Raw genomic sequence first — 25,747 nt, 5'->3', positions numbered from 1 at the left:
CAAGGTTATGCAGGTTAAGTAACTCTGTTATTCTTTTGAGATATGTTGTCAGGACTGAGGGCAAAGATTACAGTAGCTTTCTTTCTTTCTTTTCTTCCATATGTAATTACATAAGAAGAAAACAATCACTTTTAATATTCATAAGAAATAAATGATATAACTTCAGAATCCACAAACCATTTTCTGAAATTCTATATTATGTTTATGGAAGAAACTTCCAACCTTATCTAATTCTCCATTTAATGTATCTCTTATCATGAGGTCCAAACTAACCAAATTGCTCAGGAAAAAAAAGTAGAAGAATCATCTCTTAAACCACCTGCACCAGAGCAAAACTCTCAATTATCAATACTGTCAAGGACGATCCCAAATAAAAGTCAATGAAACACTCTTAGTTTTTCCTCACTTAAGTATCTGAGTTCAACATGATTGTGAACAATATTAATTCTAGTATATGAAATTTTGTTTAACCTAAGTTCATAAAGAATAAGAGAAAATACAGAAAGTGCATTTTATGCACATTTTAAAGACTTTTCTTATCCTATTACATCAAAGTTCATTTTATTATATTTTATCAACTTGATTATGCAGTAAAATTTTCAGCCAGTAATAAAGATGGGAATGTTAACTCAACAATTTTCTTCCAGTTCTTACTGTCATTATTAAATGTGAGGCATGGTTAAGGATGCTTTATTCATGTGTCTGTCCAGGAAGATTGTGAGTTCATTAAGGACAAGAATCATGGTTCCACTGTTTATTTAAGTATCCCAAATAGTACTTTGAATACTATAGGTGTTTTTTTAAAATGTGCTAATTGGATTAAATTTATGCAGAACATTGTGGGTGTGGAACCTCACTTAAAGGATGTAATATAAATTGAAAAAAAAAAATTGAATTACAGAAGCTTTGGCTAATTATTAGAATATAATGAGAGGAAATACAATATAGGAAAACTAAGACATGAATTGAAATTTAAACTGGACTCTACGAATTTTGTCTCTCATTTAAAAAAATGAGTCTCAAATTAAAAATCTAAAGTATTAGCCAAAGGACACTAAAATTTCAATTAAGAAAGCAAAAGATTGAATATTAATGCTATTAATTTGGGGAAAAATTTAATCTTATATTTTAGTTCACAAATTCCTATTAACCACATATATGACTATATTAAAAGAAGTCATTCTCTTCTAAAACATGAAGGATATTTTACAGCTGCCTAAACAATCTTTTAAGAAAATCTCCTACATGTAAGCATAATTCTCAAGGCCAAAGTTGAACTAGTTTGTCTTGGGAACAAAATGAAAAAGAAAGAACACAAAAGTAATAAAGAACAGAGTTATTATGAAGTCAAGGAATGTTTGTTTAGGACATCACTCATCTCCATCATCTGCTTGATTTAAAATTTTATTACAAAAGATGTCTAACTGCTGTAAATATTTTCCCACTAAGAAGAGATACTTACTGGGTTTAAGTACTTTTTCTTAAATTTAATTTTTACATTCATGTACTCTTGTCCTTTAGCCTTTAGAACTTCCAAGCATATCCCTAAAGGCTGTAGGAACCACAAGGAAGATTCTAAGAGAGTACATAGAGCAGGTCTTGCTCTGATCCAAGCCATGAAAGGCATCTTCATTTCAATTAATTTACTTTGCCTTTATGAACTTAAGAGTCTTTCAAGGAGGTTGACATTTCACTCTGGAGAAGCTTGGAATGTGACAGGGGAAAGGGAGGAGAAGTAAATCAACGGGGTTAGCAATTTTCCAGATGCAATGTATTTTTCTTCTCTTCTTTTCCACCAGAAATTTTAGAGAGCCTTCTGACATTTTAATTCCCTATGCAAAACCACAGTAGCAAAAAATGCTTACAGATTATATGTCACAACACACACACACACACACACACACACACACACACGTGTACTTGAGCATGAAGTAAAGATACACTCCAATTCCCTGCTCCTTTAACAGAATACATTTCTTTTAGTGCATTTATTAGATGTTTGTGTGTACAATTTAATTGACGATTTTAATTTAAAAGCAACAGCAGGTTTTGTAACTCTTTTTTTTTTCTGTGTGTGATAGTGAAGTCACTGAGTCTATTCCTGCTCTTTCACCAAAAAGATGGCATTTAGAAGAACTGTTCTCTTGACTATATTTTAAATCACACAAGAATATTTCAGTTATCACCTTTGGCCACATGGTTTCAGGAAGCTATGCCCAAATATTTCATGCAAATGCTGGTCATTTCAGAAGAGTTCTTTTTACAAGGAATGGAAATTCACTAAAACCTCTAGGGGTAAAAAAATCTTTGAGACCTGAAGATAATGCTCAGCAACAGGGGATATGCCCATTGTGTCTGGGAGCCAGAGAGGGAGAAATGGGATTTATCTCCCCAAAACACCCTGCTTCAATATTTACCTGACAGCTTCGGTATCCTGACAGTTTCCCCAGTGAATTTCTTTCTTTATCAGGTATTATTTTACAAGGGATTTCTTGTTATACAGAAGTAACATAAATCAATCTATAACAGAGGAATTTGTTTAATACATTTATTCTTTTAAGAAGGTTGCATGATCATATTTCATTGATTTGTACAATAGAAAAAAAATTACTACTAAAACAGAGTTTGTGGAGACTGGTGCATGGTAAACCTATTTAGTCTTCAGAGGTTCATTCTTAGATTTTAATGTTAAATAATAACAACTATTCATGTAAGCTGGTCTCACCGTATATCTTGACCGTTAGCAATTCCACACACAGCAGCTTATTGTGGTATCCTTTAAATATGAGAAATAAGAATGTTTTACTTTTCCATTTAAAGAAAAATAAGAGTACTGTATGTTACATGGCCCATGAAATATTGGCAGTGTGCTCCTTGGCTTTCATTCGAAGGACTGCGATACTGGAAGACCTCCTTTCAAACTCTGGCTTTGTTTCAAATGCATGTCCATTGGTAGCCCCCGTAAGAAGAGAGTCAGTGAAAAAATTGTTGAGGGGCACGTGGCTGAACTGGTTCTGGTGGTTTGAAAACCCCGTGTAACTGGAATCTGTCCGAGGAGAGTGAGAATAAGGGGTCATACAGGAGGAGGTGTCACGTGGTACCATGCATGACGTGACCACAGAACCACCGCTCGCATTTCCTGCCCACAAATTGTTCTGAATCTGGAATATATAAAACAACAAATATTACATTTACGCGTTCTCACTTTTGTTCCCTTGCTTTTATTACACCGTATTGACTAAACGTTGTTAACTAGTCATTGTTTGCTCCCGTTGGGTGGTCTGTCATTACATTCTGAGTACGTAAAGCGATGGTTGAAAAATAATTATTTGAGAGATTCTTCCAGTTTGTTTTACTGTAATAGATCACCGAAACCCACACACTTAACCACATAAAATACTCTCAAAACATGTCAATCTCTTGAGTATTCTTTTTATAGTCATAATTTTTAAAATGAAATCTGAAAGATTTAGTCATGATTCATGACCAATTCATGTGCTTAGAAAAGTGGTTTAAAAGATGGTTTTAAGTTTAAATATAGTTTTCATATTTCTAAACAAATGACACAATTTCATTTTTTTCAAGTTCTGTAGTTGGACTCAGTGTAGCAGTTTTTGTTGGAAACCATTGCTGAATTAGGCTGTTTGCTCTGCAGATATTTTTGATCAAACTCATTTTGGAAAATGTTTACTCTTTCATTGCTTTTTATTTCCTATCGTCTTGAACACATAGCTCTGTGAATATGAGAAATATGTGCATATTTAAAACATTTATTCCATGACTTATATATGATACAATGAGGTTACAACAGACATACGACATGTAAAACAAATTTAGAATTCTAAAACATGACCATTACTAAATAATGGAAGCAACTGAGACAAGTATTCAAGTATTATCAAGAATAGATGAGTGTAATGTAAGTACAGCATAACAAACATGCTAGATACATTTATAGAGGATTGAAAACTGGGTTATCATTTGTGTGCAAGAAATTCAGATTTCATGTCATTAAATCTCTACTCAAAGCACTTAGTGCAATATTACCAACACACACAAATTTTTCTAAAGTTATTGGATATGAGACCTTAAGTAGAATTTGAATGATATGAATTTTAAATAGAAAGCGTCTTAGTCCAGATCTGTAAACACGGATAAAAACGTGATGATTACATGTGTTACTGAGAATCATGACAAATGGCAGGAGCTGAGGAAAAAGAAATAAATGTGCCTGGTCCAGAATGGCAGAAACACGCAGCCTTAGAAGACGAAATTTAAAAACCGCATGCCTTGTGCGACATTATCACAACAGCTTTGTAGTAGGACCCAGCACCAATATACATATTTACCGCATCTGACTTTCTTTTTTATGATGATGATCATTAGAATAGAATTATCAATTATTTCAACACCTACCCAAATAGTGTTTTCTTATATTTATTTTAACACAAAGATTCCAGTCTACTACAGATGGCCTTTGAGGTGCCTTACAATACCCAAGCTGAAATTATACTTTTTAAAACAACTTATTTCCAATTAAAAGTAGAAAATATGTTAGTGGCTCTTCTAGATCACACGGGTAGAGAAGTTATTCTGTCACGCAAGAAAAAAACACTTAAGCAGTTTCAGAACATAAGAGAAAATCTGAATATCTAATTTCATCTCTTAGGTGGGGCTTCGATTGGCAAGATGCTCATTTTAGTATTATTTTAATAACAGTTCTTTGTATGAATAGTTTTGTAAGCAGCTTTAAATATTTTAAATCCGTGAGTTATAGCTATAAATAGATATAATAATATGCATATTTGATTAATCCTTAAATCATCATGGTCTATGTTGTTTTGATTTTGGCTCATTCTACTATATGTATCCCACGTTAGCCAAAATATGTAATGACTGGAGCCAGTGATTGCTGAATTATGGATCTCAAATCAACAGCAGAGGCTGTTGATGTCATTACTCTGTCAAACTAGTTCTTCTAACTTGATTTGGGTGATTTTCCTCTGACATTCAATCAAACACTGAGCTACATTGAAAAAAACCACAGTCACATGTCTGACAAAAGGGCTTTCAGGAAATGAAAGTGAACTTGCTTGCTTATTTTTGAAAAAATAAATGAAAGGCAAACTAGTGGTAGGGAAAAATTATTTACGTTTTATGTTTGTTAAAGGATACTCCAATTTACACATAGTGTTTAGAATTTATTTTTAAAATAATCTACTCATATTCTAAATGCATAGGAATATATTTACCGACTAGGTAAAAAACAGGGGGGGGGGGAATTAAGAGAGGTAAAGGCAAGGAAAGTAATCTATGAATATAAATTAAGAAACTCCCTAAAAGAATTAACATTAACCTACTTATAAGTTGAAACGAAATTCTCCAGTTTCCAAGAGATGGGAGTAAATGTTTTTATTTTGATCAAAACTTCTTATCTGGACATGATTAGACAAATTTAATGTGTTACTTTTGGTGAAAGAATTTCTAACATATATAATTGTTTTCTGAACAGAACAGATGGGTAAAGCAAGTTACTACAATACTTTAGTTAGACTTGGGAAGATACATTCGCATGGGTAGCAATATTGTCACACATGTTTACTGATGTCTGTTTCCATGATCTCTATCTCCCTTCATATCTCCCTTCTGTCACCCTCATTTTAAAATTTCTGATATGTCTTCATTTACTTTAGGGATCTCGTTGTTTTTTATATGGAAAGTTATATATAAACTACAAAATTAATATCCCCAGTGAATTGAAGTTTGACTTCCTTTAAAGCTTCGTTTCTTCTGGATTTTTTTTTCTTTATTGATTTTTAGAGAGAGAGGAAGAGAGAGAAACATCGATGAGAGAGAACATAGATTGGCCAACTCTTGATGCCCCCCACTGGGGATCAGGCCCACAACCTGGGCATGTGCCCTGACCGGGAATTGAACCAGTGACCTCTTGGAGCATGAGTCACACTGGCTGGGCTCTTCTGGATGTTTAAACATTCAGATGACAGTCAAGATAAGGTTCATGATAGCTTATGCTTACTGATTAATTACCATGTGTCAAGCCTTATATTAAATGATCTGTAAAGACTACTAGTCATTATAATACACTAAAAGGTGTGAGCTTTTACTATTCCCATTCTGTAGAAGGTAAAACTATAGAACAGAGAATTCAAGAATATCACCCAAGATTGCATCACTCCAATGGTGCAGATCACATGTGCACCGAGGAAATGTTAATAAACATTACAGTGATGTAAAAATTGCTCTTAGGACTTAAACTTGCTTGTTTACATATTCATAATCCTAACTTTGTGAGGGTTCTTAGGCTCCACTCTCTGAAAGCAAAATCCCCAACGATTGCTCAAACTGTTTCTTTATCCTCAGGCCGAATGCAACACACAATAAGCCCTTAATACAAATTTAAATTATTGAAAAATCTCTAAAAACATGGAACTGGGACCTATCCATCTTACAGATGCCATCAAAATTGCATGGACAACGTATACTAACGTATCTAAATTTTGTTTCATAATTTGAACTCCAGAATAATCATACAATAATTATTACCCTAACTGAAGTCGGTGAAAATTACATACATAGAACTTGCTGACTACATTTTCTCTGGGTAGTTTTTTTTCCTCTCTTAAATAATTATTCGCCATCATAGATGCACCTTCTTTGAGGTTTTGGTTCATTAAGCACAGAGTGTGGCTCAGAGGGTCTATATTAAAATAATGGCCATAATAACAATATAGACATGCAATTCTGAAAATCACCAAGGATTGCAAAATACTGTTCTAGACCAGCTTCTTTCCACATGCAAACACCCCCTCCTACACTTGCAAATATGTTCACTTCCACTGACAAGAAGCTCACCAGTTTAAAAAAATATTTTATTCCCTTTTGGAGAGCTATGTAAAAAAAAAAAAAAAAAAAAAAAGGAGCTGTTATCTGCCTCTATGTATCCTTTCCATTTCTGTTCCTTAAAATGATACAGAATAATTAGCATCTTTCTCACATGTGAAAATCTTGATTATAGAAACTTATTACACAATTGCAAGTCTCTCTTCTTTGCGCATTCCTCGCATGCACAGTTTCCAGACTGCTCATTCCAGTCACAATTCCCAGAAGTGCTGGAGGTTGTCAACACCCTTCACCCTTACCAACATCCAGCACTGACAACAGAATATTATATTCTAGATCTCATCTGAATACCAGGCAGGGAAACCAGGCAGGTATCATCGTTGGTCCAGATCCTCTACTTGTGGTAACATTTAAGGTAATATATAATTTAACAAGTTGTTTGATCTTGTGGTTTACTAAATCCATTGTCAGGGTGGGCCCATTCTAGGGTTCCTCCATGTCTCCACCAATTGTATCCTTCTATGAGTGATCCTTCTAAAACTACGTGCCAGGTCTACAGTCATATTGTCTAAAATTGTGTATATATGTTTGTCAACACAGAAGCAATATAAAAATCTCACTCTAACTCATATTTTGGAATAAAAGAATGCCTATTTTTTTTCAATGGAATTGCTACTATTTTGGACTATTTCACAGACACCTACAATGGCAGTGCCCAGCACCAAATAAATGTGGGGGTGTTTCTGTTGGCCTCTGACTGTATAATAGTCAAGCGCTTTACAACCAGGAACAATGTTATTAAATACCCTTCTTTCATGTGTACTGAAAAAAGAAAAAAGAAAGAAAAGACTGCCTGCCTTCACACTTTTTCTTCTTTGTGTTTAAAAGGAGTGAAGTATCTTAAAACATTCCATGTTTTAATGTGCTTTGCAACGTTTTTAAAAGTTCTAGGGGTATGTTCAAAGCACTGTCCAGGGAACTTAGCCAACTGCCTCCCATTAGCATGAATGGAAGTTCTGCTGACTTCTACACTCCACTTTGAACATTTATTTGCCCCTTAATGTTTTCCTAATCAAATAAAAAGCTAACACTTAATTATTCCATGACTTTGAATTTTGGAGGAAAGTTATTTTTTGTCTGATTCTTTCCAAATTGAAATCAAATTTATTTAACATTCATTTTTATTCTAAGAAACTAAAAGCTACAGGCAAGAAGAAGAGGATTTATATATATGCATGAGATTATATATATAAATATATATATAAATATATATAAAACACAATGAGTTCTTCACTGTGGATATATATTTGTTATAGATTGAAATAATATGGTAAATCATGACATGGAAATTACCTTCACTGAGAAACTTGATATAGATATATTCTTTGTATAGCCAAAACTACAAAGAAAAATTTAGTATGTTAAACATGGCATATATTTAGAATATGTTTGCTAATTTTATTGGAGTAATTTTCATATTTTTTGAAAACCTTTAAAAAAAACCATAGTTTGCTAGTCTTCGCCTTAGTTTTAAAGTAGGATGATGTGTAAAAAACATCAAATAGTTTCATGACAGCATTACATATTCTATATACTAATGTTAGTACTATATAGAAGACACTAGCCTATGGAATTTAATCCAGTAAATGTTAATAGTGGTACTTATAAACATAAAAATAAATGGGAAGCAACCAGTCCTTAATTTTAAACCATCTCTAAAACCAACCAAATAATATTTATCTACTAAAATAATTTTGTTTAACCCTACTCCTCTCTATAGGTAGACTACTCCTACCTGCCACCAATATCCATATATACACACATAATCACACACACCACATACACACATCATGCTACTACACACACACTACCCTCACGCCACATGACCACATACTTCCCTTTAAAGGTTGACTTAAAAAGACAGAAATGAGGGATTCACAAAGAGGTGTTTATGATGATATTATAACTTATTTGCATTAAAATCCAAAACTTGATTTTGGCTTTTCATCTTTAACAGAATGTTTACATCTATTTATTACTATGCATATTCTTAAATACTATATAAATTTATTACCACATTATCACTATATAATTTACCAGGTTTTTTATATGGTCTCTTTAAAAAATGTAAACATATCTTTTTACAAAAACAGTTCAATTTTTTTAAGAGACCATTGCATTCTTTACTAGCCTATCCTTTCCTTTAAAATGTAAGGTGGTAAAATATTAATCAGAATCATATGCTAAGTAACTTGAAGATATTTTTAGCTCTTGACTAACTTTAAGGTCCCATTAACTTTTCTGGTAACTACATCAGTAGGTTGCTAGCAGGGAGAAAGAATTAAGTGTTTTTCTAAATAAGGAGTTTGATACCAGTGAATAACATACACTAAGGCTTTGTCCATCTGGAAAAAAGTCCCAACTAGACTAGTTCACAGTAAAAAGATCAATCGATCATGTTTAAGTGCTACCTGAGATAGAAATCAGGGTATATTTTCATTAGTGTCTACTTATTAGGTGTCATTTGACCAAAGAAAAGTTAATATATAAAATTTTTTGAAATCATTTACATTTCCAAAAGTATCTTTACAACATACAGTATTATTAAGCTGAAGTGCTTAGAAATCAATTCATCAGAAAAGGATCACATATTAAATATTGACTACTATTTTGATTTTAAAATAAAATTCCATCTTAGAAATATGTATAGAGATTTGGAATAAGAATGTATTTTCCATTTTAAAAATCACTGTTATATGTAACAGTTATATGAGAACACTAATCTGAGAAGAAAATTTCTTTACAGAAAAATGAAAACATGTATCTTCTTAGTGCAAAAATAAAGGTACTAAGTTTCATAAGAAATGTTAATGTCTGGCAACTTTAAGAATGACATCATATAAATGTGTTTAAATTTTGTATTAGTCATGTAATATAAGAAATACCAAGTCAAAGATATAAGATACATTAAGGATATTTTTTCTTTTCCTTTAGTGCTTTTCTTTCCTTCACGTGTTCGCAAATTTTATAGTAACTGTCATTAAAAAAAAAAAAAAACTATAGGAAATCATATCCCATATTCCTTAAAATGAAACATTTCAGATTAACTAATTTAAAGAGGGTATAAACTCATAGCACTTAGCATTTGCTATTTTATTTATTAATATCCAGAAAAAATTATTGTATAAAGTATTTTCCAATTATTTTTCACATTTTTTCCTATCTTTAAACACACACATGATAGCTATTGCTGTTTTATTTGTGCTTGATTCATTTTTAATGATACAATTCCCCTATTAAAACTAAGTTCACAATAATAAGAAACAGAGATTAAAATATAAAATAGTTTCCTTGTGAATTAAGGAAATAGAAATTATATATGCAAATACTTTTATTTGCACAGAATATATTTAATCTTAGAAATGCCCATTTGGTGTCAAGTATGAACTTTGAATTTATTCTTAAAATTCCAAATAAAGTTAGAAAGTATAGTCATTTTGTATTTGTGTTAACTACAAATATGGAATTTTATTTTTGTGATTTTTAAATAGTGTGAGTTTGTGCAAGATTTTTTTTTCTATATTAATGCTCTATGATTTAGAATAAAAAAGAAAATCCATAGAAACATGAGGCTTAATAAATATGGCAAAGATAAAATTCTGGATTAAAGTTTTTCATAAGGTTCACTAACCTTATTGTTATTCACTAACAATAATAGTGTGAACTGCAAGTTTTAACCCACAGGTCTGTTCTCATAGACTCCCAGGCTTCGATGGCTTAATTTCCCCTGGGTCTTCTCTATTCTCCTGCAAGGTAGTTTTCATATGTATAAGAAACATTGGCACTCTTCAATAATTTATCTTTACATTTTTCCTTATTATTTATTTTGGTAATCTACTCAATTTTGATTTACTCTTTTCTCTTAAAATATAAAATGCTGTACACCTGAAACTAATACAAAATAATATTGAGTATAAACTGTAATTGAAAAAATTTAAATATATATATATATATATATATATATATATATATATATATAAAATACTTGTGACCAATTCAGTTAAATTCAATGCTTTAACAGTGGCCACTTGCTAAAAGCAAATAAAAAAAATTAGCTATAATTACTGTGTAAAGTCACTGAATCACAGTAAATTTGAATATTACTTTTTTTTTTTTTTCAAAAATTAGCTTCGTTTCAAAATCTAAAACATGAATGCATTTTACTTCTTTTGGAGGACATTCTTTATTTCCTTAAAGTGTGTGTATTTTCAACAAAATAAGAATTATTTACCATTTGTATATAGCTGTACCTTCAGCTAATTGCTATTGACGATAATCTGCCTCATGACACATATAATCTACATTTCATAAATACACATATATATGAAATATTATTTATACATATTTCTATAAAATTTGTATATATTTTAGACACTTAATTAAATCCACAACTTTATTGATTATAAAACCCATATTTATTTGAGTAATAATGAACTATGATATCATATTCCTTGTATGATTTTAAATATTTGTACTTTCAACTGGTAAGAAATTGTACAATATCAATATGACTTGTGGACCCAATGAGGCAAACATTTTTGTCCTTTTATTCATCTTCAGGGGGATTTCACTGTATAACTGCATAACCATCTTATTAGTAGTTTCATATATATGAGAATATCATTATACCATACATTAAGTATAGCTATATTGCTAACATCTAAGATTTTGGGTTATTTGTTTACTTTAAATATTTGGGAACTATAGAAATAACAGTGATGATATTGTGAGACTTTCTCCAAAGGTGAAAACCTCTCCAGATGCCACATTGCTACACCACAGTTGTTCAAGGAAACAAGTTCCTTATTCCTTATTTAGCTTAAGTACATGTAAATTTGTAAGATTTGTACAGAAACTGGTGATAGAAGATGGTAGGATGAACAATATCTTCACAATTGCTATTATATTGCTTTATTATTTCCTTTTTTAAATGGGACAATTTACGACATTTGAATTTGAATCTGTTAAACTAGAAATGTTATCTAACCTTAATGTGTGCTTTAATTACCACAATGATTACAAATTGCCTAAAATTTTAATCCAACTCTTGGTATGTTCAAACTCTCTATTTATACACACACACACACACACACACACACACACACACACATATACATATATATTTCTGTACATATATAAACATATGTGTGTATGTATATATACACACATATGTATGTATGGTCATCAATTAAACTACAGAGAGCAAGATATTGTGCAGGTCTATTTGAAATTTGGTAAATATAGATTTTGTTATGATTTTCACGATGTACTAAGTAAGACCTTATGAAAAATTTTAGTGGAAAAAACTTCAACCCCTTTTTTGAAATTTTTGATGAAAATACTTTTTTTCCATGAGAAAATAATTTTGGTGGCTATAGAATATACTCAAACTTTCCTAAAGTTACTATACTTAGCTATCTTAATTTAAAGAAGAAAACATATTTAACTGAATTTGGTCTTTCCCTAGATCCCTAAACACTGCATTTACTCACAGACTGAAGGAGGTTAAATGCTACAACATAAGAGAACATTCAAACCATTTAGTTACCACCCTGTTGTAGAAAAAAAGTAATAATGACTAATGGCTATTATGGCATAATTACTATTCATTGAGCACTCATTATGTACTAGGCAATGTCCTAAGTAATTTGCATGCATTATTGCGTTTAATCCTCACAAACATTATATAAATTGTATCCCCATTTTATGAATGAGGAGAAACATTCCTAGAAGTTCATTATTTGGGGAAAGGTCTAAAGCCTATTAAGTGGCATAGGCAGGATTTGTACCCACTACTCCCTGACTGTGAGGACCACAGGCATACATTAACTCCTAACCCTCCTCTAGCCTCAGGATTTAACTCAGCAGGCTGGTGAGAAATCAACTTCATCCTCTCAGGAAAAGAAAAAGCTTTATGATGATGGTGCTCACCATCATCTACACCACCTCCATGGCCAACTTGAGCACCAACAATACCTCCATTTTTCAAAGAAAGAATCTGAAGATTAAGGAAGTAAAGATTCTTATCAACAGTTACCCAGCTAGTAAAAGATCAAGAAAGATTCTTACCAACAGTTACCCAACTAGTAAAAGATCAAGTTAATGTAATCCAAAGCAAATCGAAGGGCATGAAATTAGGGTTCCTTGTAAGAATAAAGGCTAGTTATACTCTTCCAGAAATTTTTATACCTTAACAAAATATTTTATTCACCAAAATAATTATTTAAAAAATGTTTTGGTTTTCATAAGTTACAAATTAAAATCTACTATTGATAGATGCTTTCTTGCTTTTTCAACTCAAGGACAAATTTTTTTTTTTTTTTTTGGTTTGCTGGGTCTAACTTGCATCAAGAAGTGTTTGCAGAATTTGGTAGAAATATCGACTAGTTTCTTTTGGGGGGGTTACTTTATTTTTATTGTTGATACTATTACAGATTTCCCCATTTTCTCCCCCTCTGCCCACCTCCACCCAGCCCTCACCCCTTCCCTCTGGCCATCACCACACTGTTGTCTGTTTCTATGGGTTACGAATATATATTTTCTTTGGCTAATCTCTTCCTCTTCTTTCATCCAGTCCCCCACCCCCTTGACAGCCGTCCGTCTTTTCCACGTAGCCATGCCTCTGTTTCTATTTTGTTCATCAGTTTATTTTGTTACATCACCTAGTTCTTAATCTGTCCACAAAGCAGGAGATTTTGTCTGGATCATTTGTGTAACCCCCATAAAACTGTACCACATCTACTATATTTATTGGAAACATTGTTTTTCCTTTGGAAGAAAAAAATAATTGAACTGAAAAATTCTGCAAAATCTTTCTAGTCCACTCCTTTTAGCAGAGGAGGAAATGGAGGATCCAAAAGGAAAAACTTATTGCTTTAAACCACAGAGCTGGTTAATAGAATTCAGAAATCAACTGTTTTATTGAAAATTTATTACTTTTAGGTTTATAATGTACTCCTGAATAAATACTGAGTGAATCAGTACGTTTTTCCACATCTACTCAGTGTATATATAGGAATGGGCAAATATAGATTTACAGTTGTGAGTACGGAAAAGTGTTTATTCTTGTATTATTATTTATCAATTATTGTATTATCTGTATTACAACTGTAAACCTACTTTCGTCCACTCCTGTATAATTAATTTGCTTAATACTGTGGTGATATCAGGGTAAGACTTGAGTCATCTTTTAAAATACTTTATACAGTAAACTGGGTGGCAGACATTGTATCCAGACCATCACAAGTCTGAAGAAAGTGATGTGATGATAGAAGGAGGTTTGAGAAGAAGCTTCGTGAAGGAAAAGGACGTTAGGTGAGGGGAAGTTAAATTAAGATAGAGGAAACAGATTTAGTACAAGCAAAGAGACTTTTTAAAAAAATGTCATGCATTAGAGAACATCAGGTAGTTTAATTTACCTAAATCATGGTGTTGTTGAATGGCAACTGATATTGTGAGCTAATGTGTTTTTAAAAAAAATAAATTATTTTTCAGTACGATATTAAAGTATTTTCTTAGTGAGATCACACCACTCACTTTCTTATTACTTATTTGCTATCAAATATGAATGAGCTAAAGAAAAATAATATATAAAAACAGCCTAAAAGTGTTTACATTTTTAAACGTTTTATATCATTATTTTATACATTTAGAAATAGAAGGGTTTTTGCTTCCCAAAGTAATTCAATGTTTTAGGGTTAAAAATGAACTATTTCATTGCTCAGTGTTATGGAGATAATGTTACATAAAGTACCCAGGACTCTTGAACTCAGAAATGCTGGGCTCAAATTCGATGAGTTAATGGTTATAAGAAGAAAGTCTGACTTAAAATAAGCCCTCAACTGGTAGTTATTATTTTTACTGTTATGACTGTTGTTACTGTAGTGCAATGAAGACCAGTAAAAACAAATATTTAGAACATTTTAGAAAATATTAATTATTATTCATAAGTAATCATATATATGTTATATGTTGATACTTTTATGCCAAGTATGATTATCATTCACACTGAGCAGGTTTGAGAGGATCATTTTCTGAACAATCTCTGTTTTTCATGTATCTCTGTGTGTACTTCCCTGCCAAATTATTAATTACTTTTTTCTGTCCTGCCTCAAACATTTTCTAGTTTCCAACTGTTTTTGTAATTAATAACTTTTTTTCTATAATTAGTAACAGTAACCATATTCAAAGTTTCGTTGCACTGAGCTGTTGGATTCTATTTTGGTTTCTATTTTTCCCATTATACATTTCTATTTTTAAGCCACATGACAAAAATAAAAAGTTCCCTTTAGGCTGAAGCTTGGAGACATGATACTGTCATAATTATATTTTCAAACAAACTAAAAAAGTAAACCACATATTTTTAAGTTAAAACAAAATTCCTCCCCCCTGGCTTTCTCCAATACCTCCACTGGGGAGTGGAAGACAGCTCATTTCAGAATGTCTGGCAATCAAACATTACATGGCTTACCGGGGTACAAAAGAACTATGGATGTTAAAGTATTGATTTTTGTTATTGTTGACAAATCACACTGTCAAAATAACTTCAACATATCATCTCCGTGCGTCCATACTTAAATTATGAGGTGGTATAACCAAATGTACACAAATTACAGAGAAGCCTCGGGGAGAATTAGTGCGAAATCCCCACGATTTGTGAGGGGAAATTTTCAGTTAGTCTTTTGCTAGAGTGAAAAGACTGTCAAATATGTAATGTGTACCATTCTCTTTCCAGCTGGCGCTGCTGGGTCGCCTCATTCAGCCAATCAGTAATATCTAAAGCTATGCAGCACGATAACATAATGGCAAGATAATCCTAGGAAAATGAGCAACTAGTTAGAGTATATTAAGTTATAGTAAGCCATTATAAAGAGTTTAATTGGTGCCAGGCACTATTATTAATGCTTTACGTTACACTGAAGAAGAAAAGGGATTTAGAGATAATGCAACCAACAGTAAAGAACAAAGTAAAAAAAAAAAAAAATAGCAGAATTGGGGTTTACAAAAAAAGGAATGAAGATTGAAATAATAAGGTGCCAAAAAGATACAGTCAAGTGTTGTGGGATAAACATATCAGACTGTTTCAAGTCCATTTGAAAAGAGTGCATAATATGTGACTTCATATTTCTAAAGCCATCGTAGTCAACTGGTTCAAAATTATATCAAGTATATGTTATGTCCATCATTTTTTATTTTTATTTTACTGGTTGTGAGTACATTTTCTACTCCCCTGAACTAAAGTGCAGAATCAAATAATGCAACTTAAGTCATGTGCTTCTTTGGTATTAATGTTTTAATCATTCATTCATTTAAACATATTTGGCAAGACAGTCTATATATAGAATGCCTCTGGTCAAATCCAGGCTTCACCACCAGTGAAAGTGAGTAAATACCTCATCTCTCTGTGCCTCAGTTTCCTCATATGAAACTTGGGGATAATTAATAACAGGTACCGCATAAGGTCTCTGTGAGGATTAAACGAGTTAATATATACAACCTGCTTAGAACAGTGCTGAGATAGTAAGGGCTATAATCGTGTTAACAACCAGGAAAGCATTGCAGTGCCTGTGCTCGTGTTGCTTATAGCCTAGAGGAGAAACAGCCTCCTAGCACTCTGTTTAGAACTCAGCTAGGACACTCACAAATATTTGGTGCATAAAATGTCATTAGCTCTGTGATGATAAGTAACCAGGAGTGCATACATGCATTTAAACAGGAGAAAGAAAATCAGGGAACTACTTTACGATGGCTCAGTGGATTGAGCATCCTCCCACGGACTGAGAGGTCCCAGTTCGATTCCCAGGCAGAGCACATGCCCATGGTTGTGAGCTAGATCCCCAGTAGGGGGTGTGCAAGAGGCAGCCAATCGATTTTCTCACAATGATGTTTCTGTCTCTCCCTTGTCTCTCTCTAAACAATCACTAAAAACATATTTAAAAAATAAGTAAGAGAATTTATAAATAAATAAATAAAAACAAGAGAAACAAAAATTATTCTTATGGCAGATGTGGCATTTATTCAAAAGGTACCCCTGAGGTTGTTCTAGCAAAATGCAGTGCAAGGCTGACCCAGGCTCCTTTTACAGACTGCCCTGTCCACTTGTGCGGTCACAGACCCATTCCTGCACTCTCCTGGGTCTGGTTTCCTAACTTCTAAAATGAAGTAGAATAAAGTGATCTCTAAAGCTCTTGTTCACATATAATATTACATGAATACACTTGGTAAATTTATCTGGAGGAGTGAAGATCTCAAGATAGGATTTGAAGGGTCAAAAAAGGCATCAGAACATAAGGACAGTACAAAAACAGAGGACTGATTTCACACTAACAGAGTATGAATTTATAGTTGGAGAAAATGAATACCTTAGTTTGGGGCTGTGATGATTTTTTTGCTGAAGTCTCAAGGTACTCCACTAACATATATGGTACGTATTTGTTATCAAAGTGGTCTCTCACAATGCATGTCATTAAACAAAAGGAATTAAATAACAGATGGCTTATTCCTTATAACATGTGTCCCTAATCATGTACCAAATACAGTTCAGAATAATTCAGTATTAGGAAAAAGTAATACTCATTTAGAAAGACAAAAATATTTTTATTTGCATGCATTACAAAGCATGTAAAAGAAAAAATTCTAAATTGAAAGAAAAAAATTAGAAGAAAAATAATTTCTAGTCTTTAAAACAAGAGTTTGCATTATAAAGGGAAGTGTTTTTTCTTCCCTGTCTTACTTTTTAAATTTTTATTGTTGAAAATATTACAGATGTCCCCCCTTCCCCTCACATTGAATCCCTCCTCCCCACTCCCACCACCCTCCTGCTTTCCCCAAATTATTGTCTGTGTCTATTTGTTATGCATATATGCATATAAATTCTTTGGTTTATCTCTCCCCATCCCCCCTTATCCCCTTTCTCTCTGAGGTTTGTCAGTCTGTTCCCTACAGGAAGTGTTTTTTAACATGATAAAAAAATGTTAAATTACATCCAGTACTAATTCTCTATACATTTAAGAAACAAAGGGCTAAATGTTTCCTTCAAAGAATGAGCAACTTCAAAGCTGGAAAGACAACATAGGAAAGAGATTAGTTTTAAGTGGAGTAATGGTTTCATATACTACATTGACACCAGGTTATGTATGGTTACTTCATAAAACATTAACCACAGAGATAGCATGCCAAACAATATTTAATATATTTTTAAAATTTAACAAGGGAAGTATTTCTGAATAAGTAAAATGTAGAATAATTAACAGATATATACTGTTGAATGATGCTACTTCATGTGTTGCAGTGTATAACAAGGAAGAGACCCTGAAATATTTCTAAATGAATGGTTCTGGAAAAAAGTAGTAACAACATAAATATTTCAGTAAAATAAAAATTGAACAAACATGAAAAAGGGCCTCTGGAGTTTAAAATTCTTATTCCTAACTTTTACATTAGCTATAGTAAAGCCTATATACCAGCCCTTTTAAGAATATACACACCACGTCTATTTTTCTTGATCAGCATTCCATGAAGTTCACCATACCTGAGGATAGCTGTCAGTCCTTGGCAGAACTGATATATCATAGGTGGCAGCAAAATGGCTTTTAGCTTGTTGTATTTGGCCATAACGTTCTCTTTTCCTCCACTTGGCCCTTCGATTTTGAAACCAAACCTATTTTTTTAAAGAAGTAGAATTTTAGCTAAAGAATAATTGATAACACAAATGTGATGTTAAAATAAGAAAGGTAAATCGGGTCAATAAAAATACTAAGAAAATAAGTTTCTTTATCAGAAAAAAAATCCACATATTTCACTTTCTATTTTACCTTGATATAAGTAGTATGTCCATGAGGCAGTATAAATTAATATAAAGAGACAAGAAACTTTCAAAACATTTATTTAGTATGTCTGAGTCTCTGTTTGTTCATTTATGGAAAATAAAAAGGAATTAGATTATATGATCTTGAAGACTCCGTATATCTCCAAATTATCATACACAATCCTCCTCTCAGAAAATGCTGCAAGTCTGAAAGATATTCATGACTTTTTAATTTGGGGTTATGCACATACTATTAACCCAGCCAATTTATAACCAAATGAATATCTGAGTCTGTCAAAACAATTATCTTTAAAGCATTTCACAAAGTGAAGATTTTTCTGGGTTGTAGCCATACTTAGATACTCTCAAAAAAGTTTAAACATAAAAACTACAGGTAAAAACATATTGCATCAGCAGAAATATCATAATTATTTAGAATAGAAAATATTAAGATTACATATAATACTGAGCATGATAAAAACAGAAGGTAAAATGGAACGATCTGAAGTTCAATTATGGTTTTAAAATACACAAATGTGTTTATTACATAAATTATACTATTTATAACATTTATCTTCCCTTATAGAAAATGCTCAGCAATCATCAAAATAATTTCTCCAATTTAAAATATTTACAGGTAATATAAATAATAAAAGAAATAGAGCAGATATAACCAAGTGTGAAGGAAGCCTGTGAGTTAGTGGGGCTTCTACAGGTCACTACGCTCTCATTCTAATTTGTCTAATTACATAGTAATACTATTTATCACAACAACCGTCTTCCAAAGAGAGTTAAATATTCACTAATTCATACTTAAAGCTCTCCAGAATTTTCATTTTAATATTTTCATGTATTAAAGGGAGATACAGAAAATGGTCTTCAATATGTATAAATTGATATCTTTATAAGCAGTTTCCAGGAAGCTCTTTAGTCTTTACAGAACTATGTTCACAATATAAAAGGAAAGAAGCTGGAAGTCAAATATAAAAATGCAAATTTTAAAAAGCCTTTTATTAAAATTACTCAAAATTTTTACTTTTTAAAATTCAATTATAATCATACTTACAGAAATGTATGAATAGTCCATTTGATATGTAAGCATACATTTCAAATTTAAGATGCCACTTCGAAGAGTTTTCAGCAATTAAAACAAGGCAAAGAAAGCTACCTGTTCAGTATGGTTTCTTAGAACTGCTCACAAATGTGTATTATCCATTATGCCCAGGCTCAAGACAACATAAACAATCACACCAAACAAAACATAAGTCTTTGCTGTCTCCACAGATGGGCACCAAGAGCATAGTAAGGAAATTTAGTAGTAAGGTTTTTTTTTTTCCACTAAGAAAAAGACCTTGACAATCTCCTTAAAATGGATGCCAATTACCACTCTGATGTGAAAAGCAGAAAAAAAAACAACCTGAGTAAATTAGGTTCAGGTTGGCTCTCTGTGCATGTTCTTAGACAAAAATTAATCGTGACTTGATGAAATGTTAAGGGGAAAACACGCATTGTGCACAGCTGATCACTCTGTAGGCAAACATATTTTTCTATGCTTACAAGTATAAGTGATTTAAATACATGAACACAAGACAAAAAAGAACACATGCGGGGCCAGTGTTAACACTTGACAATTCTAAAATTTTTCGTTAGCATCAACCTTCTATATATTTACTTCCTGAACTAAGATGAAGTAACCCTTTGCCTCCACAACTAAAGAAAAAAACCTGCTGCTTGTTATTCCTGAACCACCAGATGTTGTGTTTAATGATGTAAAGGCCTGACGATGGCTTAATCTTCAGAAGAAATACTGTTACTCCACTAGGAGCAACATGTTTCACTCTTTCATTCATTTCTCTATTCTAGTAGTTTATGGGAACTTCAAAATTCAATAGTTCCTATTTAATAAAAACATGCCAAAGTAAAAGGTCGTTCTTCCGAATTACTGTTATTTGGAAGCTAATAAAATGTAGTGTAAGAATATCAACTCTAATAAAATTAAAATATGCCTAAGGGGTAAATATTTGCCTGGCATAAATTTTCCTGTTCAAATGATTAAAAATTTAGTATATTAAATCATCCAATTTGATCATTTGAATGCAACTTATAAATATAATTGAATATATATTTTAAAATGTATAATCATTATTCCTATTGCCTCTGCAAAAACTTTGTAAGTTATATTAAATTATTAAAATGGAAGAACATCACTGGAAACAACTAAGGTTAGAAACTGTAAATGAGTTATATAATCCTTCTTTAATTATGTATAGTAAAAACAGATTTGGTATACTTAACAATGGGAGTTTGTAAAAGTATTTCTTTTTTTTCTTTCTTTTACTATTACATTAACTTAAATAAAATTATAGATTTACAGGCCACTATACATAAACTTATCAATACCTGGTATATAACTTAAAAAACAAAAAACCTCAATAGCTGATAAAATAGTAAAACAAAGTAAAATATATGCATTATTAAATTAATAACTTTGATTCTGTTTTTTTTGCCCTTTAAAATTAATTTTTAAAATCAGAGATATGTTAAGCTATTCTGTTCTTTTAAAATAATTGATGGGTTTAAGTCTATATAGTAACTCAAGCATTCTTTGTTTTATGTGAGTTATTAAATTCTTTGCAAGTAAAAAGACCTACATGCATGCACTACATTGTTCTACATCTTCAGATAGTTCCTTTGTGGCAAAATTCAACTACTGAATTATTCTAACACTATCCTCTCAACCCCACCCCCAACCACCCAAGGCCTTCATATGGCTCCTACCTGGACCCTGGCCTCAGTGAGCTCTGTCCTCAGAGCTAGCTGTTCTCTGACGTATACATCTGGGTAATGAGTTTTCTGAAAGACCTTCTCCAGCTCCTCCAGCTGCAAGCTGGTGAAGGTGGTTCGGTGTCTTCGCTTCTTACTGCTGGATACATTGCTGTCACATTTATCCCCAAGTTCATCCAGTTCTCCCTTCTCTGGCATCCCTTTCACGGGAGACATCCGGAGACTGTTACAGTTGTCCATAGCTCTATTTAGTTCGGTGTGAAGTGGCTGTCCTTCTACCTTAGTGATCCCTGTATAGTTCACTGTAACCAGGGGGAAAACAACAGATCTCAGCATCATGAAGCATTTCAGTGAAGGAATTAAGCTGAAGTAATTTAGAGCATCAGGAAAGCGGTCTGCTAATGATTTATTGTGCCAGTATTAATTCAATCATCACATTATGTACAATTATTAATCCACTTTGGGCAGGTTTAAAACCATTTAAAAATGTGTACATGAAACTCATATAATTTGCCAAAACTCACAGTTCTATAGGGCTAATGCAATGTTTGTAGACATAATTTATAATTAAATTAAAGTAGTCAAATTAAAAGATGCTCTAGATTTAAGAAACTTAAATAAGCATATTTTTTGAAAACTGAACCAAATTTAATGTAAGTTATATATTTATTCACAGCAGACAAAATTAACTACTTACATGGCCCAAGAAAGGTATTTCAATTGTAAATAGCATCTGTAAACCAAAATCCAAACTCTTTCCAAAAGTTATCTTTCCCCTCCATACAAAAGCTATAGATTTCTGATATGATATTGTTTCTACTATATTTTGAATATTTCAACTGTATATGCATGTCTACATTTCAAATATTTTTTTCAAAAAGTGATCTGTATTTAAAATATGACTTTTTATATTAGTTTCTGAAAGTGTTTCTTACAGAAAAGAAGACTTAAGTAGACTTCTGCAGCTTACAAACTCACTTGCAGTTCTTTCTAAATGTCATTTTTATTCTTAACTTGTGAAATATGTTTTAAGACAGAAAGCTTTATTTTTCCTTTTAGTAAAGCACAGAAATTAAAACACCTATTAAAAGATTACAAAGAATATCATCTGGCATTCTGTTTAGGGATGCTTTAATTTCAGTGGTTTCCTCCAGATTTGATTGCATGGTTGGGGTACGATATAAAACAAAAATGTATCATATGGTGCCACACACATACACACTCACACACACAAATTCAATTAATGCATATAATAAAATGGGAGGCACTTTGGAAAACAAAGTAAACCCAGCCAGAATAATAATTTCCAATGAGCTGTCATACTTTTTTTTGCTTTTGTCTGTATTTAAATGCTCTCATAAGGTATTTTTACAACTGCTTTAGTCATTATACCAATATCTTGAACTTTAATATCTATATAACTGAAATGCTGAACAACTTTTGTGCAAAAGAAGATGCGATATAAAACTACCCATAAAGAAGATCCATGACTGACTAACAATACGGTTTTGTCTCCGTGGGCAGAGTTAAATGGGGAACTGCGGTTATTAGGGAAAGGGGGAGGGGAGGCAGTCTTGAAACTAAGGGCCATCTCAGGAGAAAGACAGGAACTTTCCAAAATTTAGCAGACTGCTGCCTTTGTACATCTTACTTCTTTCATATTAAAATTAGTCCTAGTAGTATGATGTTCATTTAAAAGCTAATGAAGTGTCAAAAGCCACCTATTTCTCTTCTTATTTTGTATTTCCGACAATTTAAAATATTATTATTGAGTTCTATCCAGCAGTCAACACAGGGCATTACAGAATCACTGAAAAAAAGAAAGAAAAAAAAAATCCTGTTCACTCAAATAACTTTAAGTATGCATCTAAGAATTACAAAAATCCAAAGATCTTGCAGTCTGAAAATACATCCAAAAAGGCAAACATTTAGTGTATTTAAAATAAAAACTGATTGTGTCTTTCTAAGTAAATGACTGAAACGATTTAAATTATTTTCTCTATCATTTTCGCCTTTATCATTATTATTTTTTGGTTTAACATTGCAAGTCAAAAGTAACTTGCAACGTTTAATAAAATAAACAAAATATGTATACTATACAAAGTATTTAGAAAATGAGCTACTATAAGCCAGTGCCTTGCCAGATTTCCAACCTCCATTAAAACAGGGGGCAGGAGGCTTGTTGTAAATATTTCACACTTAATTCGTTTGTTATTTTAAAGCAACCCGCTCCTTACAGCTTAACTGTGGAATATATACAATGATAAGGAAAAGTCCTCTTGGAATTGTAAACTTGCTTGAGCTGTCGCGATCTGAAAAAAATAGGTTTGTATTGGGTTACAAGATAGAAAAGATAGTTTGTTTTGATAACATTTTGACTTTGAGATACTTGGTCATCCAAAGTTGAAGATTTCACCCAGAAGCATTCCAAAAGCTTCTGAGGTGACTTTTAATGTGGAGTCCGAAAACTAGACAACGCAGAATTCCGGAGTGAGTGATTACATTGGGGATTCTTTGCCCGAAGCTATTTAAAGTGACCGGTGTTCAAAATTTGTGTTGTATTGAAAACCCAAAGAAACCGAAATCATAAATTCACACAAGCGAATCGTGCAACTTTCCAACTTCACACACACACACACACACACACACACACACACACACACAGAGATATCGTTACATCTTGGAAAATAAAAAAAGGTTTTGCATGTAAAGGAGTTCAGAGTTTTCTTATTCGTGACGACAGTGACATCCTCTAACGAGCTGTGATGGATTTCAGCTCCTGCTGCCGGGGCGGCGCGGCGGGCTAGCAGAGGAAGCGCGCTGTCTTGACTCAATTACGCTTTATTTACCGCCCTATCAGTTTACGCCTGAAACCTGGATGGAGGGAACCTGGGACCCTTAGGGAACAAGACTGTACAGCCAAAGGGGAACCGCGCGGAGGCAACCTGGTGCCCAGTGCTCCCTTTGCCCTCCAAAGTCGCCGGTAGACAAACACCGCTTCCTAAAACCGGCACTGCTTCTCTCCTTCCTCGCCCTCCCGCTCCTCGCTCCCGCTGTTCTTCCTTCCTTCCTCACTGCCTGCCTGTCCCGAAGGGTCTCCGAACTTCAGATTTGCAGACTGGCTAGCGGCCCTCGGGCTGGGGCTGCCGACTCACCGCTGCTGTCCTGACAGGGCGAGGTCCTCTCCAGGCGCACGTGATGCTCGGCGCGCGGTAGGGGCCCGAAGGCCTGCACGCATTTGCCCGCCGATGCTTTGCTGTAAAAGGACTCATTGTCCAGCGTCTCCATAACATGCTCCAACGCGCCTCCCGCGCCCATGTAAAAGTCACTGTTTTTACTCGGCGGGCTCTTGAGGGCAAACTTCTCGCTCAGAAACTCCATAATCCTGGTAGCTGTCTTCGGAGCTCCCAGGGCGCGGAGGCTGGAGAGCGCTGGGGGAGGGAAAGGGTGGGCGGGAGGAGGGAGGGCCGAGAGGAGGGAAGGGGAAGCGAGCGCTGCGGCGCCGGGAGCTGCCCCGCTCCCAGACCTTTAATACGTCCCGGCTGGAAAGGGGGCACCCGAAGTTGCTTTTATATCTTGAAACTCAGCTGGGCTCCTCGGGCAACCTCCCAGTTCTAATGAATATGAAAATAGGCAGGCGACTAACTCCACCCCGGGTCCCCCTCCGCCCCCAGCAATCCCCACCTTCCCCCACCTCTCCCCACCCCCACGTTCCCCCACTTCCCCGGGCAGGGCGCGTCCAGGCCTAGGTTAGACAGACAGCTCCATAGCAGAGATATGCCAGGAGAGCGAGGCCCCGACACCCAGAAACATTGTCGCAGCGACAGTGGACTGGCATTTCGGAAGAGCTTGGTGAGATCGCAAAGCAGTTAACCCTCCACTCCCCGCTCTCTGCGCCCTCCTGGCGAGTCCGCCCGCCCCCGTCCCTACCCCGCCCCCACGCCGGCCACTTACTACCAGAAAGATTTAGAGGCGTTTTAAGAACTTGAAAGGAAGTATTGCTCTACAGGGTTTTTATTTCATCCGTAAATCGTTTATGTGGAAGATCCACATTAATCCGAATCCGGAGAAGCCAGATACATTGGCAGTTATTAACTGGGGCGGCGGTGGTTAAGGGGCCGCTTCTGCTTCCAACCCGGAGGAGCTCGGTGACCCGACGCTCTCGGCGCTTACCGAGCCCATGGCCCTTCCTTTCCTGCTGGAATGCAGCGGCGTCTGGACTTGGTGGCGTTGGGT

General features: G+C 33.8%; 1 protein-coding gene across 1 annotated transcript; it reads right to left on the bottom strand.

Annotated features, from left to right (window-relative positions):
• Nucleotides 1-2,534: 2,534 nt before the first annotated feature.
• On the bottom strand, nt 2,535-25,046 carry ALX1 (ALX homeobox 1). The gene is made up of 4 exons (XM_036252837.1): nt 24,667-25,046; nt 21,506-21,813; nt 18,452-18,580; nt 2,535-3,161 (listed from the first exon to the last, which is right to left on the bottom strand). The coding sequence occupies exons 1-4, from the start codon at nt 24,890-24,892 to the stop codon at nt 2,841-2,843; spliced, it is 984 nt and encodes a 327-aa protein (XP_036108730.1). The 5' UTR covers nt 24,893-25,046; the 3' UTR covers nt 2,535-2,840.
• Between the last annotated feature and the right edge of the window lie 701 nt (nt 25,047-25,747).

The sequence above is a fragment of the Molossus molossus genome, unplaced genomic scaffold (assembly GCF_014108415.1).
Source record: "Molossus molossus isolate mMolMol1 unplaced genomic scaffold, mMolMol1.p scaffold_m16_p_10, whole genome shotgun sequence".
Classification (NCBI taxonomy): domain Eukaryota; kingdom Metazoa; phylum Chordata; class Mammalia; order Chiroptera; family Molossidae; genus Molossus; species Molossus molossus.
This window is presented reverse-complemented; position numbering and strand designations above follow the sequence as displayed.

What these genes read in the sequence shown, in the direction of transcription:
- ALX1 (XM_036252837.1), bottom strand. Translation starts at nt 24,892, where the DNA reads ATGGAGTTTCTGAGCGAGAAGTTTGCCCTCAAGAGCCCGCCGAGTAAA. An exon ending in GCCCTGTCAGGACAGCAGCG is followed by an intron (nt 21,814 to 24,666) that starts GTGAGTCGGCAG and finishes CCCTGGTTACAG; the next exon opens with TGAACTATACAGGGATCACT. An exon ending in TCACTGAGGCCAGGGTCCAG is followed by an intron (nt 18,581 to 21,505) that starts GTAGGAGCCATA and finishes TTAAAAAAATAG; the next exon opens with GTTTGGTTTCAAAATCGAAG.